Source organism: Coregonus clupeaformis, chromosome 14 (assembly GCF_020615455.1).
Source record: "Coregonus clupeaformis isolate EN_2021a chromosome 14, ASM2061545v1, whole genome shotgun sequence".
NCBI classification, from domain to species: domain Eukaryota; kingdom Metazoa; phylum Chordata; class Actinopteri; order Salmoniformes; family Salmonidae; genus Coregonus; species Coregonus clupeaformis.
Window position 1 is genome coordinate 5,933,476 of NC_059205.1, and position 19,340 is coordinate 5,952,815.

A 19,340-nucleotide genomic window follows, 5' to 3' on the forward strand; every position below is an offset into this window, starting at 1 on the left:
AACCTTTTTCCCTCAGTCAGGGCATTGAAAATGGGTCGTGGATGGGTATTCCAGCATGACAATGACCCAAAACACATGGCCAAGGCAACAAAGGAGTGGCTCAAGAAGAAGCACATTAAGGTACTGGAGTGGCCTAGCCAGTCTCTAGACCTTAATCTCATAGAAAATCTGTGACGGGAGCTGAACGTTCGAGTTGCCAAACGTCAGCCTCGAAACCTTAATGACTTGGAGAAGATCTGCAAAGAGGAGTGGGACAAAAAATCCCTCCTGAGATGTGTGCAAACCTGGTGGCCAACTACAAGAAACGTCTGACCTCTGTGATTGCCAACAAGGGTTTTGCCACCAAGTACTAAGTAATGTTTTGCAGAGGGGTCAAATACTTATTTCCCTCATTAAAATGCAAATCAATTTATAAAATTTTTGACATACGTTTTTCTGGATTTTGTTGTTGTTATTCTGTCTCTCACTGTTCAAATAAACCTACCATTAAAATTATAGACTGATCATGTCTTTGTCAGTGGGCAAACGTACTGTCTGCTCCTCCTCCTTGTTCGGGCAGGTTTCGGCGGTCGTCGTCCCCGGAGTACTAGCTGCCACCGATCTATGTTTCATGTTCGTTTGGTTTTGTCTTGATGTTGTACACCTGTGTCTAGTTAGTCCTCATTAGTGTCCTATTTAGTTCTCGTTAGTGTCCTATTTAGTTCTTCAGGTGTTGTGTGTGATTGCTCTTCTGTTTGGTGTTCTGAGCTACGTGTTTCCCTCCGTTGTTTTGGAGAGGTTTTCGGACATGTTAGTGCGCCTTTTGTTTGACGCCTGTGTGCGCCTTTATTTCGCCTCCGTGCTTGTTGTGCTCGTGTACTACGTGAATATTTCACTAAAGTCTTTTGGACTTAGTTTCTGCGTCCTGCGCTTGATTCCTGCACCACACCCACCTTCAGCACCCTTGACACGTACAAAATTAGCAGGGGATCAAATACTTTTTTCCCTTCACTGTATATATACACACACCCATACATACATATATACAGTATCTCACAAAAGTGAGTACACCCCTCACATTTTTGTAAATATTTGAGTATATCTTTTCATGTGACAACACTGAAGAAATGACACTTTGCTACAATGTAAAGTAGTGAGTGTACAGCTTGTATAACAGTGTAAATTTGCTGTCCCCTCAAAATAACACAACACACAGCCATTAATGTCTAAACCACTGGCAACAAAAGTGAGTACACCCCTAAGTGAAAATGTCCAAATTGGGGCCAAAGTGTCAATATTTTGTGTGGCCACCATCATTTTCCAGCACTACCTTAACCCTCTTGGGCATGGAGTTCACCAGAGCTTCACAGGTTGCCACTGGAGTCCTCTTCCACTCCTCCATGACGGCATCACGGAGCTGGTGGATGTTAGAGACCTTGCACTCCTCCACCTTCCGTTTGAGGATGCCCCACATATGCTCAGTAGGGTTTAGGTCTGGAGACATGCCCGGCCAGTCCATCACCTTTACCCTCAGCTTCTTTAGCAAGGCAGTGGTTGTCTTGGAGGTGTGCTTGGGGTCATTATCATGTTGGAATATTGCCCTGCGGCCCAGTCTCCGAAGGGAGGGGATCATGCTCTGCTTCAGTATGTCACAGTACATGTTGGCATTCATGGTTCCCTCAATGAACTGTAGCTCCCCAGTGCCGGCAGCACTCATGCAGCCCCAGACCATGACACTCCCACCACCATGCTTCACTGTAGGCAAGACACACTTGTCTTTGTACTCCTCACCTGGTTGCCGCCACACACGCTTGACACCATCTGAACCAAATAAGTTTATCTTGGTCTCATCAGACCACAGGACATGGTTCCAGTAATTCATGCCCTTAGTCTGCTTGTCTTCAGCAAACTGTTTGCGGGCTTTCTTGTGCATCATCTTTAGAAGAGGCTTCCTTCTGGGATGACAGCCATGCAGACCAATTTGATGCATAATGTGCGTGTATGGTCTGAGCACTGACAGGCTGACCCCACACCCCTTCAACCTCTGCAGCAATGCTGGCAGCACTCATACGTCTATTTCCCAAAGACAACCTCCTGAATATCGCTGAGCACGTGCACTCAACTTCTTTGGTCGACCATGCGAGGCCTGTTCTGAGTGGAACCTGTCCTGTTAAACCGCTGTATGGTCTTGGCCACCGTGCTGCAGCTCAGTTTCAGGGTCTTGGCAATCTTCTTATAACCCAGGCCATCTTTATGTAGAGCAACAATTATTTTTTTTCAGATCCTCAGAGAGTTCTTTGCCATGAGGTGCCATGTTGAACTTCCAGTGACCAGTATGAGGAAGTGTGAGAGCGATGACAGCAAAAATTAACACACCTGTTCCCCATTCACACCTGAGACCTTGTAACACTAACTTGAGTCACATGACACCGGGGAGGGAAAATGGCTAATTGGGCCCAATTTGGACATTTTCACTTAGGGGATGTACTCACTTTTGTTGCCAGCGGTTTAGACATTAATGGCTGTGTGTTGAGTTATTTTGAGGGGACAGCAAATTTACACTGTTATACAAGCTGTACACTCACTACTTTACATTGTAGCAAAGTGTCATTTCTTCAGTGTTGTCACATGAAAAGATATACTCAAATATTTAAAAAAATGTGAGGGGTGTACTCACTTTTATGAGATACTGTATATACATACATATCCTTTAAAAATATATATATTTCCCTTTATTACTTTCCAACCCCACCATCCCTTCCCTAATTGGAGTAAACTAGTGAAAAACAATGCTTAGGCCTCTACTTCATGCTTATACATACTATATACATTTTATGGACACAGTCAATAATTATATTTTGTTTGTTTTTACTCCTGAACTTCCTCCGATCATTTCATGATGTCCATCTGGTATGCTTCTATATGCCATATATTTCTAACTGTGCTCTTTCACAAAAGCTCACAATATATAACCTATATACTTATTAAGGACACAGCGTGTCTTACACTAGTTATCTTGTTGTTATTAGTTGTTGTTATTAGTCCCATCCGTCAGCTCCATTCAACACCTCCCATCTATCTCTTAACACCATCCATATTGGATTTCTATTTGCCATATATTTTTCAACTGTACTGTGATGTTTTAAAAGTTCTGAACCTTTCTATTCTCATTGTTTCTACAGTTTGTGAATTGAAAATAAACATTTTTGCTAAAAGTATTATTATATTATTGATCGATTGACTATGACTTTTAGTGTCACCATTGTTGACTGGAATTTCAGCTCGTAGACTTCACACAGAGGAACAAAGTTCAGTCATGAAATCAGAGCGTAGTGCAGCCATTTCTGCACGGATGGTGACAGCATCTCCATAACTTTAGCATCCGCCATCTTGTTACTAGCCTTCGTCGTGTCTTCTTGTTTACCGTTCGTCTCCTTTTCCCGGTTCCAGCCATATCCAAGAACGCCACCCAAATGTTGCTAGCGCCAGTAGGTGTGCAAAGTGTGTACTCATTTTGATAGATAAGAGGTTAAAACATAAAAGTATTAACCCTTAGTGGAGAGGCCTCAGAACACGTATTTACGTAGCCATGTTGAAACTCTGCTCCCTTTATAGTGTAATTTAGACAACAGTAGTTAGCCTCCATTCAGAATGACTGGGCTTATCATCACTTTAAGGCACCACTATGGAGCCACCGAGAGAGGGTGGCTTGAGACCGTTCATAACAATGGCATGACGCGACCAAGTGATGGAGGTGCAGCCTATGAATAATGCTCAGTGTAATGTGGCTCATATAGCGAGGATCGCTACACTATATAGCAAGGCAGCTAGCTACATAGCTAACTTTAGCATCCACCTCCCTCCTGTTAGAATTTCTCATCAGAATCCTAGTACAAAAGCACTTTTCACCAGGTATGATGTTTTATTGTTGACAACAGCTAAATGTATGGGCTGACCAGGTGAAAAACTGCTCTTGTCATCTTGAACAGTAGCTAACGTTAGCAGCAGCTGTATAGGAAATGAGTTGTCAGTCAACCTGAATTATATTGGATTACTGTCAGTCCTGTGCTTTCAAAGCTTAGAAACCTTGACATATTCATAAAAGCTGTTTAAAAGGATTCTTATTCTTATTATAATTTTTATCATAATAACGTTGATATGACATTAAATTAGCTTAGCGATACCTACATAGCTACTCAACGAAACATTATTTCAGGAGAAAAGAAGTAGCAGGAGTGCTTCAGGTATTCCACAAGAACCACAGCTGCTCTTAGAGGGGAATCAGGGTGTCTGACCTGATGAAGACAATATGCGTTGGTGTATTTTAATAACGTTTTAGCCCATACATTAAAGGGTTTTTAACTTTCAAACCCTCAATAGTGCATGGAGTTTGATTTTTTAATGCCACTTAGCACCTATTTGTGGTTATAACTGTTCCTTTTTGCTTTTCAGAAAATTATTTCAGTTATTCTTTAAATCGCTCATTTATTACTGCCCTGCGTTACACAAATTCAATTCAAGCAACAATCAACATTAACATCTTTATAAAATACTTATGCTTGTGTTAATTTGATGTGTTTTCAGTCTCGAATCCAGGGGTCCAGAGACCCAACAGTGTGGAGTTTGTGACACTCTGGCTCCATGGACTTTGATATTTGAGCCAGGGTTGTTCATTGTCATTGGTTTGGGTGTATTTCATTTGGTGGTGTTGGGGATGGGTGAGTTTCATTTTGTTTGTGTCTAGTGGTGATTGGTCTATGACTCCCAATCGGAGGTAACGAGTGTCAGCTGTCGGCTCGTTATCTCTGATTGGGAGCCATATATATTCTGTGTGTTTTCTCCTTTGTTTGGTGGGTTATTGTTCCAGTGTTCCATGTTTCTGTCAGTGTTACAGAGGACTTCACTATCGTCATTTGTTGTTTTTTCGTGGTTGCTTTATGAAATAAAGTCATTATGTTCACTCGCAACGCTGCGTATTGGTCCGCTTCCTCAGACGATCGTGACAGAATAACCCACCAAAAAAGGACCAAGCAGCGCGTCCAGGAGCAAAGGGTCTGGACATGGGAGGAACTGTTGGACGGTAAAGGGTCCTGGACGTGGGAAGAAATCCTGGACGGCATGGATCGCCGTCCATGGAGCGAAAACAGAGGAGAGGCGACGAGAGAGGAGCAACGGCGTCGGGCAGAGCCAACGCCGGAAGGACGAGAGGCAACCCCAAGAAATTTTTGGGGGGCACATGGCTTCGGCGACGGAGCAGCAGGAGGCTGCCACAAGGCAGAGTCAGAGGGCTGCCAGGTTAAGGGGCTGACGAGGCAGAGAAGGGACGGATTCAGTGGGCTACCAGGTCAAGGGGGCTACTGGGTAAAGCAGGGAAGGAAGGTGTTGAGGCACGGCGTGAGGTACTGGGGTGTGCAACCAGTTCGGTCCGGCCCGTTCCTAGTCCCGAGGTGCAGCCAGTAGTGTGTGTTCCCGTACGGTACGGCCTGTTCCGGTCCCTCGCACTAAGTGTAGGCGTCGCCAGCCCGGTTCGGCCTGTTCCGCCATACGCACCAAGTATGCGGTGCGTCGCCAGCTCAGCCCGGCCTGTTCCTACTCCACGCACCAGGGATACGGTTCGCCGCCAGCCCAGCCCGGCCTGTCCTACCCACGCACCAGGGAACGGTCGCTCGCCAGCCCGGCCCGGCCTGTTCCTACTCCACGCACCAGGGATACGGTGCGCCACCCAGCCCGGCCCGGCCTGTTCCGGCCACGCGACAGGGATACGGTGCGCGCCGCCAGCCCCGCCCGGCCTGTTCCTGCTCTCCGCACTAGGCGTGAGGTGAGTCCCCAGGGTCCAGCATGCCCTGTTCCGGCTCCCCGCACCAGGCGTTATGGGAGTCCCCAGGGTCCAGCATGCCCTGTTCCGACTCCCCGCACTAGCCCTGAGATGCGTGTCCTCAGCCCGGTACCTCCAGTTCGGCACTACGCATCAGGCCTCGGTGCGTCCCCAGGGTCCAGCATGCCCTGTTGCTTCTCCCCGCACTAGCCCTGAGATGCGTGTCCTCAGCCCGGTACCTCCTGTTCCGGCACCACGCACCAGGCCTACGATGCGCCTCAGACGGCCAGAGTCTGCGTCTGCCTGCCCAACGGGGCCTGAACTGCCCCGTCTGCCCAAAGCCTGCAAAGCCGCCCGTCTGCCACGAGCCATCAGAGCCGTCCGCCAGACCGAGCCGCTAGAGCCTTCCGCCAGACAGGATCAGCCAGAGCCTTCCGCCAGACAGGATCAGCCAGAGCCTTCTGCCAGACAGGATCAGCCAGAGCCTTCTGCCAGACAGGATCAGCCAGAGCCTTCCGCCAGACAGGATCAGCCAGATCGTCAGTCGGCCATGAGCAGCCAGATCCCAGTCGCCCGAGCAGCCAGATCCGTCAGCCAGCCATGAGCAGCCAGATCCGGGCCAGCCAGCCATGAGCAGCCAGATCCGTTAGCCAGCCATGAGCAGCCAGATCCGTCAGCCAGCCATGAGCCGTCCAGCCAGGATCCGCCAGAGCCGGCCCAGCCAGGATCCGCCAGAGCCGCCCAGCCGGGATCCGCCAGAGCCGCTCACGGGATCCGTCAGAGCCGCCCAGCCAGATCCGCCAGCCAGCCAGGATCCGCCAGAGCCAGCCAGCCAGGATCCGCCATTTAGTCAGGTGCTGCCCCCTTAGCTCGGTGTTGCTCCTTATCCTGTTGCTGTCCCTTATCCTGGTGCTGTCCCTTAGCCTGGTACTGCCCCTTAGTCCGGTACTGCCCCTTAGTCCGGTACTGCCCCGTAGTCCGGTGCTGCCCCTAGTCGGTGCTGCCCCTTAGCCCGGTGCTGCCCCTTGTTCCGGTGCTGCCCTTATCCCGTGCTGCCCCTAGGCCGATGCTGCCCCTTAGTCCGGTGTTGCCCCTTAGTCCAGGTGGGGTTAGTTGGAGGGTGGTCATTGGGAGGAGGCTACCAAGCAGGTTGTGACTGTGGTGGGGTGGGGATCGCCGCCAGAGCCGCCACCGTGGACAGACGCCCACCCAGACCCTCCCCTAGTCCTGATATTGGGCGCCCGGAGTTCGCACCTTTGGGGGGGTACTGTGACATTCTGGCTCCATGGACTTTGATATTTGAGCCAGGGTTGTTCATTGTCATTGGTTTGGGTGTATTTCATTTGGTGGTGTTGGGGATGGGTGAGTTTCATTTTGTTTGTGTCTAGTGGTGATTGGTCTATGACTCCCAATCGGAGGTAACGAGTGTCAGCTGTCGGCTCGTTATCTCTGATTGGGAGCCATATATATTCTGTGTGTTTTCTCCTTTGTTTGGTGGGTTATTGTTCCAGTGTTCCATGTTTCTGTCAGTGTTACAGAGGACTTCACTATCGTCATTTGTTGTTTTTTCGTGGTTGCTTTATGAAATAAAGTCATTATGTTCACTCGCAACGCTGCGTATCTGGTCCGCTTCCTCAGACGATCGTGACAGAATAACCCACCAAAAAAAGGACCAAGCAGCGCCTGGTCCAGGAGCAAAGGGTCTGGATTTTCAATTCCTCTGTCTAGATTGAAGAGTTGTGCATTTATGTTGTTCTGTTGTAATATGGTGCGTAATGTTCATGGTGTTATCCTGAAAGAAAAGCAAACAAAAATGTAAGTGTCAACATTTTCAACAATGTTTTACAGCAGACATTTTTAACTTGGTTGTGATTGTGTTTATGTTACAGTGTCTGAAAGTCCTACAGAGCTAAGGATTGTGTTGCTCGGCAAGAATGGCTCTGAGAAGAGTGCTGTTGGAAACGTCATCCTGGATAGAGGGGCATTTGACCCCAACTATGTACAAAGTCGCTGTAAGACAGCCATGGGTCAAGTAGACGGAAGAGGCATAGCTGTGATCAACACTCCAGACCTGTTAGACCCTCACATCTCACATGACAAACTCTCAGAGGAACTGCGTTGGTGTGTCACTCTGTCTGACCCAGGACCTCATGTGTTCCTGTTGGTCCTGCAGCCTGAGGAGTTCACACAACAAGAGGGAGACAGAATAATTCAGATCCTAGACCGCCTCAGTGACCGGTCCTTTCACTACTCAATGGTACTGATAACTCGTGAAGACAGGAGGGGAGACATGCATGAGGATCACCCTCTGAATCAGATGGTCAGAGAATGTAGAGGGAGGCAGTACGTCATGCACCTCAGTGACCGCGCTCAACTTATGGCAGATGTTGACAAGATTGTAAAGGAGAATGGAGGAGGCTATCTCACCTGTGAGCTATCTGAAGATACTACAAGTGGTATGGTACAAGGGAAAGAGGAAATCCACAGGAGAAAAACTGATGGCAGCCTCAAATCTTCCTCTGAGGAAGAACTTGGAAAGGATGTTTTGAAACAAGGTGAATCAGCACAATTTTGCAATTTGCAGAAGGTTAGAGAAGTTGGTAAGTACACAGCACACTGACAAAAGTTATAGTAATATGAGCATTGAATTTAAGTTGACAGTATTAAAGGGATAGTTACCCAACTTAACAATATTATATATTGGTTTCCTTACCCTCTAAGCACTCTTTGGACAAGGTAAGACGGCAACCCATGCTTTGGTTTTGTTTACCTGGCCACTGTCTCCAGATGCTAACTTTTTAGCATCTGTGGCACAAATCCAATGCCAGTCAACATCCCTAATATTAGTATTTTTTGGCGCTCAATGTCAAATCATCCAAGTCTCTTGTGGACAGATCTACTGAAAACATCACTTGGACTGTAGAATCTTTCAGGAAGGATAGGGAGCAGGTAGTTCCAGTGTTTGGGTTTTTCGTCATTTATTTGAACAAATCACGACTTTGCAGGTGTTAGCATCTTTCGAATTTCGGAAGGAGGGGACATTCGGCCGTTATTTGCAAAGAGAGAAGGTGGAGCTCCATGTTCCGGTTTCGCTTCTCGTTCTAGCATCTCGTAATCCCTTCTCTTAACACGTATGGACCCAGAACTGAATCAAGCAGCTGACCAATTACGTAAGACTTCTGGGATAACTGAGATTAAAATCATTTTAAAGTAACTTAATTGAACTACAATCAATTTCAGACCCTTTAGGATGATTTGGACTTGAAACGTGAAAAATGCTAATTTTGGGGATATTGAACTATAGCATTAATACTGTCAACTTATATTCAATCCTCATAGTAAGGATGACTGTTTTTTTGTTTCATCGTGCTTGGTTGAAAGGGGACTGCAAAGATAAAGTCACTGGTATTGATTGTCAACACTTTCCAGGTTTGACGTTGCTAAGGAAAATGTGGGGGAGCAATCACACAGTGGAGCAAAATGTGGTGGGTAAAATTCAGTATGTCTCATTTTACACTATGTTACAACGTCTGTTTTAAAGTGGGATGGCTACGGCTCAGTTACTGATTTGTCCAAATTATCATTATTTTTGAAGCGACTGTTTTCAAAAATGTCTATCTTGATAGGCAAAAACAATATAACAGCTGTGTTGGCAGAATTGACATTTGAAAGTAAATAGATAACCGTTTTCTTATTCACCTGACTAACTATGATGATCATCTTGCAGAGCAGGACTTCAAAATGGTTATTTTTCATAATGTAATTAGATTATGTTTGTAAAATTCAGAACAATTGTGAAAACATTCCCAAGAGGGACATTGGTTCATGGGTCATGTAATTTGTTGTATTAATAGTACATCATATTAGCTTAACTGAGGATTTAATACACATGTACTTACTTAATATTAGTGACTATTGCTGACATTTTAATTTGCAGCAGGAGTCAATCCAATATGAAAATGGATAAACTACAATTTGTTTAAATGCATATCCTTATGTTAATCAATGTTACATGTGTTTTACAGTGTCTTCACTCAGGATTGTGCTTCTGGGGAAGAGTGATGACAAGAAGAATGTAGTGGGTAACATGATCCTAAAGAAACTGGCTTTTAAGTCTAAACAGCAATGTGAGTCAGCCAGGGGGAAGGTGAAGGGCAAGTCTGTAACTGTAGTAAAGACTCCAGACTTATTTTCATTGACTGTGGAGTCCCTGATGCAGGAGATGGAGAAATGTAAGACCCTCTCTGCCCCTGGGCCTCATGGGATCCTGCTGGTGTTGAAGCCTGAGGAGTTCACAGAGGAGAACAGAAACACATTGAAGTTCATCCTGAGCACATTTGGTAAAGAGGCCTTCAAGCACTCAATGGTGATCATTACTCACAAGGAAGTTGCAGGAAATCCTCATCTGAGACAAATGATCATAGAATGTGGAGGAAGGAATCACAAAATGATCAAACAAGGAAGTGACCACAAAGGGTTAACTGAAAAGATAGAAAAGATGGTAGTGGAGAATGAATGGAGATACCTCACCTCCAATGAAGAGACGACACATGATACCATGACACCAAAGGCTCAGAGACTGAACGTGGTGCTGTGTGGCAGAAGAGGAGCTGGGAAGACTTCTACAGCCAATGCCATACTGGGTCAGACAGAGTCCAGTCCAAAGTCCAGCTCTTCCTCAGTGTGTGTGAAGAGAGAAGGAGAGGTGTGTGGTCGGCTGGTCACCCTCATCGACCTGCCCGCTCTGTATAGAACACATCTCACTAAGGAGGAAGTGATGCGTGAGACTTTCCGCTCTGTCTTTCTCTGTGACTCTGGAGTCCATGCTTTCCTCCTGGTCGTACCTTTTGGTCCACTCACTGATGAAGACAAAGGAGAGTTAGAGACCATCCAGAAGGTTTTCAGCTCACGAGTCAATGACTTTGTCATGGTCCTGTTTAGACAGGATTGCATTCCAGTTGATAAAACTTCAGTTGACTTTGTGGAACAAAATGCAGACACAAAGCAACTGATCAAGATATGCGGAGGGCGGTATAAAATCTTTGACGCTTTGAAGATTGAGAACTCCAAGAAGACGCTTGTAGCAGAAATAGTCGAAATGATGGATCAAAACAAGACATGCTACACTCTATACATGTATATGGAGGCAAAGGAGGCTAAGCATCAATCAGAACTGGACGAAAAGAACAGAAGAATCAAGGATTTAGAGCAGAAAATCAGCAACATGTCAAAAGGTGAGTTTGTTGAACACAGGATGAACAAATATTGGGCAGTGATTGGGAAAGCAAGCATCTCATAGTATGAATCTTCTATGTTGATTTCAATATCAGTTCATGCAGTAATTAACATTAATTTATGATAATGTATTGTTTAATTTGTAGGTGCTGAAATGGAGTGCTCCAGCACAGAGTGCGTGAGGGTGGTGCTGATTGGGAAAACTGGAAATGGGAAGAGCGCCTCCGCAAACACTATCCTGGGCAGAGATGCATTTGAGTCTGAATCCAGCACTGACTCTGTGACAACGGTTTGCAAGAAGGCAGTCGGAAAAGTTGATGGAAGAACAGTTGCTGTGGTGGACACCCCTGGCCTTTTTGACACAACATTGTCTAATAAAGATGTTCAGCAAGAGATAGTGAAATGTGTTTCCCTGTCAGCTCCTGGACCCCATGTGTTTATCATAGTGTTAAGAATCGGGACAATGACACAAGAGGAGCTGGACACTTTGGACATCATAGAGACAACCTTTGGTCCACAGGCAGGAATGTTTTGCTTAGTTCTGTTTACTAGAGGAGATGATTTGAGAAAGCAATCAATTCAAGATTACATTAGGAAAAGCACGAATGCCAAACTGAAAAAACTGATCAGAGATTGTGGAGACAGACTCCATGTCTTCAACAACAGAGTTGAAGATGACCGCACACAGGTCACTGAGCTTCTTAAGAAGATTAACAAAATGGTGTCCACGAACAAGGGCAGTTTCTACACCAATGAGATGTTCCAGGAGGCAGAGGCAGCTATTAAACAGAAACAGGAAGAAATACTGAAGGAGAGAGAGCTGGAGATTAAGGCTGACATGGAGAAACTGAAGGTCAGCCATGAAACAGCCATGGAAAAGATGAAGTCAAAGTTGGAAGAAGAGAGATTGAAAGTTCAGGAGGAAAGAAAGCAGAGAGAAAACATGTTGAGAGAGAGAGAGGAAGCTATTAGAAAAGAGCATGAAGAAAAGGAGAAAGCAGAGAAGGAAGAAAGAAAGTTGAAGGACAAGAATAAGAAAGAAGATGAAAAGTTGAAAAAAGAAACATGGGCCACAGAAAAAGAGAAGATGGAAAAAGAGATACAATCTCAGGAAAAAGAGTTGGAAAAACAACGAAGAGAAAAGGAAGAAGAATATAAAATGAGAATGGAACAACAGAGAAAAGAAGAGAAAGACAGAGAAGAATTGGTTAAAAATCAAGAAAGGCAGTTTGCTGAACTGAAAAGGAAACAGGATGAAGAAATGGAAAAGAGAGAGAAAGAAGAGGATGAGAGGAGGAAACATGAAGAGAAAGAAAGACAAGAGTGGCAAAGCAAAATAAAGGAAGCAGAGAAAGGTCAAACAGAACTCCAAGAGGTCATGCGTAGAGAAAAAGAGGAATGGGAGGAACAGTTGAAGAAAGAAAGAGATAGACAACAGGAAGAAGACAGGCTGAGGAGACAGAAGGAGGTAGAAACTCTTGGAGAACAAGAGAAAAAACAGAGGAGATTGAGAGAGGAGTTTGAAAGAGAGAGGGAACAAGAGAGAATAAAGATGAATGAATCAGAAAAGAAGAGGAGAGAAATAGAGTGGAAAGAAAGACACCAAATAGAAAAAGACTTTGAAGAAAAGAGGAGAGAATTGACAAACAAAATGAAAATGCAGCAAGATCAGTGGGAGAGAGAACGTAGTGAGGAACAGGAAAGAAGATTTAAAGAGGATGTAAATCGAAGAGAGGAGGAGAGACTAAGACTAAGAAAACTGGAGGAAAAATTTCAAGAAGAACGTGAAGAAGAGAACATGAGGAAAGAGAAGGAAGATAAAGTCAGGAGACAACAAGAAGAGAAGAAAATGAAGGAAATGGGGTCAGAGCATGAAAGGAAAACAAAAGAAATGATGGATAAATATGAACAAGAGGCCAGAAAACATGCAGAGGAAAAGAATAACTTTAAAGAGAAATATGGAAATGACATCCAACAATTATTGGATCAATATGAAGAAGAGAAGAAGAAACTAACACAAAAACACAAAGAGGAGTATTATCGTTTAAATGCTCAATATGGTCATGATGAAACAACACTGACTGATAAAATCAAGAAATTGGAGAAAAAGCAGAAAGTAGAGAAGGAAGAGTTGTTAAATCCATACAAATCATGTGAAATACTGTGAGAGTCCAATGGCCTGGCTAGGGTGCCACACGATACCATGTATGGGGATGCTATTGTGGTAGATGAGTGACACTCAATAATGGTTGGCAGCTGATGGACAGAAGTAGCTCGGAGAGCATTATATAAACTGAGAGATTTTCTATGGAAGTCATTCGGATGACAAGAGGCACGTACCGCCTGTCACACGAATCCAGTACTGAATTGTATATGGACCACGGCTAAGTTCTTATGCACAACGAAATGCGGAGTGTCTGGATACAGCCATTAGCCGTGGTATATTGGCCATATACCACAAACCCCCGAGGTGCCTTATTGCTATTATAATCTGGTTACCAACGTAATTAGAGCAGTACAAATATTTTTTGGTCATACCTGTGGTATATGGTCTGATATACCACGGCTTCCAGCCAATCAGCATTCAGGGCTTAAACCACCCAGTTTCTTATAACTAATGATCATTGTAACTTAATACCTGAAATGTAAATATATTTGTAAACTGCAGCGATATGAGTAACAGTTTGAACCAAAAGATATTGCGGAGTAAGCGTGATGCAAGAGGCTGGACCTCCCACAGAGCACTGCGGCTGCGTGCTTGTCCATGATGCTTCACTTCACTCTCCTGTGATGTGATAGCTGCCTGATATATAGAACTTCAGATACTATTTTGAATAGATGTTCTCTGTCCAAGAACTACATGTACATCAGTACATAAAGGGGAATTGTCCAAAACTCCATTTATGGTTTCTAAACCTATTTGTTGGAACTGTTTATTACCCTTGTTCAAAGCCCTTTCCTTTCCTTGGACAGATCAGACTGGCCATGACTCATGAAAGTAAAGATGTTGCTGGATTGTTGATGTCATTTTTTATCAACGTGCCAGGGTGTCATTTTCCGAAAGTCTGAAATTATTTAACAGTCTCCATTCAAGATCACTGTCAATTTCACTAAATACTAATACCCACAATATACACGTTATAAAGAAGCAGTCCGGGACAGAAAAGTGCTTAATTTTTTTAAATTACAAAATGATAGACCAGCACATCTACAGAAAACAATGTCATCTTTACATGAAGCATTAGCAAAGTATATTGAAGGCCTACTAAAGTAAAAAAATAAAATAATGGTGTGCAGTACATGACTGTGGTGATACAAATACACAATTTATAAAATACACCACTTGTCATTGAATCATGATGGTGGTGTAAAAGCTGAGATAATGTTTAGTTTTGTTGAGTTCATATGTTTAATTTTTCTATCTGTGACTGTGCTTTAAATATTCTGATGCTATTTCTGTCTTTGTGTTGTTCAAACCAGAGAATAAAAGACAAATCAACAAATGGGTTTTATCTTTATTTCTTCCTTTCACTTCATAGCTGTTCCCATAGCCTTGTTTAAAACACAGCTGAGAATTGGTGACTCGACATTATTTACCATTAATTTGTATTGGGCACAAAATAATCTGAAACACAACCAAAACAAACAGCAGATGCATCCAACACATTTGTAGTCACAAGCTTGATGTAGTCATTGAGTGGTATAAGTATGGGACCAATTACTACTTTAATACACATATAAGTGAATTTGTCCCAATACTTTTGGTACCCTGAAATGGAGAAACTATGTTCAAAAAATCTAAACTGTCACCCTCTAATGGAGGAAAATACCCTCAAATTAAAGCTGGCAGTCAGCATTTTAACACATAGCCATTTTCTGATTTCAAATCCAAACTTTTGGAGTATAGAGACATTTAAAAAATGCTTCACTGTCCCAATAATTATGGAGGGCACTGTATAAGAAAGCCATGAAATATGTGTAAATAATATGAGTCCATGGCTGAGTGGAAAATCGTGTTATGTCTTCTACATCTGAGTCTATATAATGTTTCAGTCAGCTTTCAGTCGTAAGAAAAGCCCTGTCGTGAAATTGATACTTCTTCTGACTTCCTGGATACGCCTACAATGCCCTTCCCACACCGCTGGCTCCCACTGCTGACACCACTGGTGAATTCAGGGGATGACCAGCGTTGAATATTATTATCTCTAAAATGCTGAACGTTTGCTAATATGACATACATTTCAGACAGCAATGGCTTTTTACTGTGTTTTCATGTGAGTATTCACACGTTATCAGAGAAACTATGATATATCGGTTACGTCATTGTGTACTGTGGGTATTAATGCATGTTTCCATAAGAAAAATAGCAGCTTGTTTCAAAACGTTTTATTTGGAACTTTAAAAAAGAACTAACGAGGGGAAGGGTTTGAGGTTGACAGGTTTTAGGAAAGCTATGAAAACAACATTAAATACACTCAAGATAGACTATGTTCACAAAACACTGGAAATTGACAATGTACAACCACAGAAAACATACCAACATATTGACACAAATTTAGATTACACAGTCTTCAAGTATGCTAGCTACCCCTATTCTACAAACACATTACAGAGGATTTTCTTCTACAGATAAACATAGTTTTTAATGCGCACCTTTCACACAGACTTCTATGGGACCATAAAACCTAGAGGGACTCATGTTGGGTTCCCCACAGCCAGTATATCACAGCCAGTATATCACAGCCAGTATATCACAGCCAGTATATCACTGACAGTAAAATGATACACCTTCAGGCACTGTAACTGAGCAAATCTGATTCACTATTGCAGGTCTGGATCTTCCTGTTGATAAGACACTAGTCGTCCTGCTTTAGCAGTAATGGACCATGGGAGATATGTTAGCAACTTGGGAGGACTGTGTGTGAGTGTGTGTGTGTGTGTGTGTGTGTGTGTAACACATTAACTTGTCTCATTTTCTTCCTAGTGATCTAGCGTCTAGTTGACATTTGTGTTTGGTTGTGTGTTTTTTAATTTACTTCTTCCTGTACTGACCCGTGGCCATGTAGCTCCTGAGGAAGTCTTCGAACTGTGGGACGGCGTACTCGGGCACGGCCTTCTGCTGCACCGGCTCCTCCTTGGGCTCCTTGGCCGCCGGTTCCGTCGCAGCGGGGGAGTCCTCTGCACGACGAAGGCGGCAGTTGTAGTCGTATTCGGGGTCGCAGTCGGGATCGGGCAGGATCACGCCGCTCTTGGGCGTGTCGGCCTCTGCGGTGAGCGGAGCGGGGCGGACATGCCGTTACAGGTGAAGTCGTAGGGATGGCACAGGGGTGCGGCGGGGGCCTTGGGTTCGTCGTTAGCCTCCACAGGAGTGCAGTCCTTGTCGTAGTGCACGTAGCAGTTATGGCCCTCCTTGGTCTTCCCGAGGACGCCCAGGCGGGAGCGGATCTGGAACTGTGGCAGCGCTGGGGGGGCCTTACGGAGGGCGGCGGCGGCACCGAGCAGGCAGTGTGGGTCGTAGCGCGGGTCACACGCCAGAGGGGCGGGGGCTGGCGCCGGTACGTTTTTGGCCGTGTACTCCATGACGGGCTTGGTGAGCTTGGTGGCGGTGAGGGGATTGCAGCCCTTGTCGAAGAGGGGGTTGCAGTGCTGCTCCTTGGGGGTCTCCAGGGGGGCAGGAGGAGGGGCTGCTACGCTAGCCATGCATAGGGGGTCGGTGGCCGGGTCGCAGGTGGGGTACAGGTGGAAGAGGCCGGAGGGGGCCTTCTTCACCAGCTGGGGCCGGCAGTAGGGGTCCTTGGTGGGATCGCAGCCCAGGGAGGCATAGGACGGGGCAGGTCCAAGAGCGGGCCTGTAGCCGTAGGCGGCGCGCAGGTGGTACTGCAGACACTCGGTGTCGTCGGGGTTGCAGATACGCAGCAGCTCTGTCTTCTGCTCAGCGGTGAGGAAGGGCTCCAGGACTGGGGCGTAGTAGAACCCTGTGGGGGTCTTCAGAGGGTACGGCAGGAAGGGGGTCAGGACAGGCCCTGGGGCGGCTTTGACCGGAGCCGGGATTGGAGTCAGAGGAGGCTTTGGGTCAGCCATCTTAGGGATCATGGGGAAGAGGCAGTAGGGGTCGATATAAGGGTTGCACATTCCGACTGTGGCAGTCTTGATGGGCGCGGGCATCACCACCTTGGCCTTGGGCTTGCTGGTGGACTCAGCGATGCATTCTGGGTCGTCGGAGTCGGCGCAGGTCTTGTAGATAGCACTGAGGTGGGTGAGGTAGTGGTTGAAGGTGGGACCCTCCTCGGAGCGGTGCTTGTTCTGCAGGTAGGTCATGTACATCTTGTCCAGATGCTCTATCTATAAGAGAGGGAAGAGACAGACTCCCATCAGGTCCAGACAGGCGCAGTACAAAGTACCAGTTATCTACACGTCAATAAACTGAAGTATATGTTTTAAGATAAACTGGTAGGTATCAAAACAAAAGTACATTCACTCCAAACAAAAATGTCTGTGGATTGTTCGCCACTCACTCCTTCCTGGTTACCAGTATCCATGAAGAACCTGTACCATCCCCAGAAGTCAGGGAGACGCTGGAGGACAGGCATGGGAACAGGAAGACTCCTCTTGCTGCGGACATCCCTGGATACTGCAGATGCTGGAACAATAGAGAGAAGGACAGCATATATTAAGAAGAGAATGTGGACTCAAAAAGTGCCATATTAGATTAAATAAAGACATCAACACCAGTACATAAGTATGTTTGAGTACACCACTACATGGACATTTGTGTATGTACTGTAAGGATGTGTGTACTGTAAGGATGTGTGTACTTGTATATAATGGTATCACAGTATGTTTATGTCTGAAAATCTTTTGGTATGACATACCATTCAGTATACAGTGTATTAGGAAAGTATTCAGACCCCTTGACCTTTTCCACAATTTGTTACGTTACAGCCTTATTCTAAAATGGATTAAATTATTTTTTTTCGTCATCAATCTACACACTATACCCCATAATGACAAAGCGAAAACAGGGTTTTAGAAATTTTTGCAAATGTATTACAAATAACAAACAGAAATACCTTATTTACATAAGTATTCAGACCCCCGCACAACTCTTCTTCAACCCACAACCTAACACACAACCCTTCTTCAACCTACGGCCAAACGCACAACTCCTCTTCAACCCACAGTCTAACTCACAACTCTTCTTCAATCACATTACTTCTTCTATACTTTCTCCTCTCACTCTGCTATTCTTATTAACAGAGCCCATATGTGTAACAACCTCCCCTGGCTGTTTCACATGTAACTCTGGGTACTATCTCCATACCATTCTCAATGTATAATGTATATCCATAACATTCTACTTTTATCATTGAAATACTGTAGCAGATGGTTTGTTTAGCATCAGTACTGCCTTCCTGAAATCTGTGGGCTACTGTCAGTCCCAACCTAGAAATGCCTTGTGTTTTCTGGATCTGTGTTATTGACAGTGTTCCTGAAGTAGGTGGCATTGTGGTGTGGGTTCGAATCTCGTGTCCGCCACACTATATAGAGGTACTGTACCTGGAGACATTTTGGTATTCTGTCTTTACTGTTTTGTTTTGCCTAGCTAGATATACCTAGCCTGTTCAAATCACTTCAGAGTAACATCAAACCAAGTAATTTAGCTAATTACTTTGATGTGGGATTGGAGATATGTACAGTATATGTCCAATATTAATCAAATATGCTATTTATTTGAATTGTACAATAAAAACAATTTGCGTTTTACAATTATTCATTTTTTTGTTGAACAATGTTTGCCGAAAGACTCTTAATAGCTTCAACTGGAAAGGGGCAGAATGTTTGTTTGTGATTTTTTTATGTTCAACTGCAAGCTATTTAATGGCTAAATGAGCTGGGTTTATTCCACTGAGATGACTTGGGTATGCAATTTCAAGTACAGTGCATTCGGAAAGTATTCAGACCGCTTGACTTTTTTCACATTTTTGACGTTACTGCCTTATTCTAAAATGGATTAAATAGTTTTTTCCCTCATCAATCTACACACGATACCCCATAATGACAAAGCAAAAACAGGTTTTTAGAAATGTGTGCAAATGTATAAAAAAATATTAAACTGAAATATCACATTTACATAAGTATTCAGACCCTTTGCTATGAGACTCGAAATTGAGCTCAGGTGCATCCTGTTTCCATTGATAATCCTTGAGATGTTTCTACAACTTGATTGGAGTCCATCTGTGGTAAATTCAATTGATTGGACATGATTTGGAAAGGCACACACCTGTCTAGATAAGGTCCCACAGTTGACAGT

At 44.6% G+C, this 19,340-nt stretch overlaps 2 protein-coding genes and 1 pseudogene across 2 annotated transcripts; 2 read left to right on the forward strand and 1 right to left on the reverse strand.

Moving 5' to 3' along the window:
* The first annotated feature begins 2,314 nt into the window (after positions 1–2,314).
* On the forward strand, positions 2,315–8,922 carry LOC123492391 (GTPase IMAP family member 4-like). The gene is made up of 3 exons (XM_045224917.1): positions 2,315–2,324; positions 7,684–8,349; positions 8,900–8,922. The coding sequence occupies exons 1-3, from the start codon at positions 2,315–2,317 to the stop codon at positions 8,920–8,922; spliced, it is 699 nt and encodes a 232-aa protein (XP_045080852.1).
* A 322-nt stretch (positions 8,923–9,244) lies between these two features.
* LOC121581657 (GTPase IMAP family member 8-like) lies at positions 9,245–13,196 on the forward strand. Its single transcript, XM_041897144.2, has 3 exons — positions 9,245–9,279; positions 9,820–11,028; positions 11,176–13,196. The coding sequence occupies exons 2-3, from the start codon at positions 9,882–9,884 to the stop codon at positions 13,194–13,196; spliced, it is 3,168 nt and encodes a 1,055-aa protein (XP_041753078.2). The 5' UTR covers positions 9,245–9,279; positions 9,820–9,881.
* Positions 13,197–15,959: 2,763 nt separating this feature from the next.
* LOC121581658 lies at positions 15,960–18,596 on the reverse strand (annotated as a pseudogene).
* Positions 18,597–19,340: the final 744 nt, after the last annotated feature.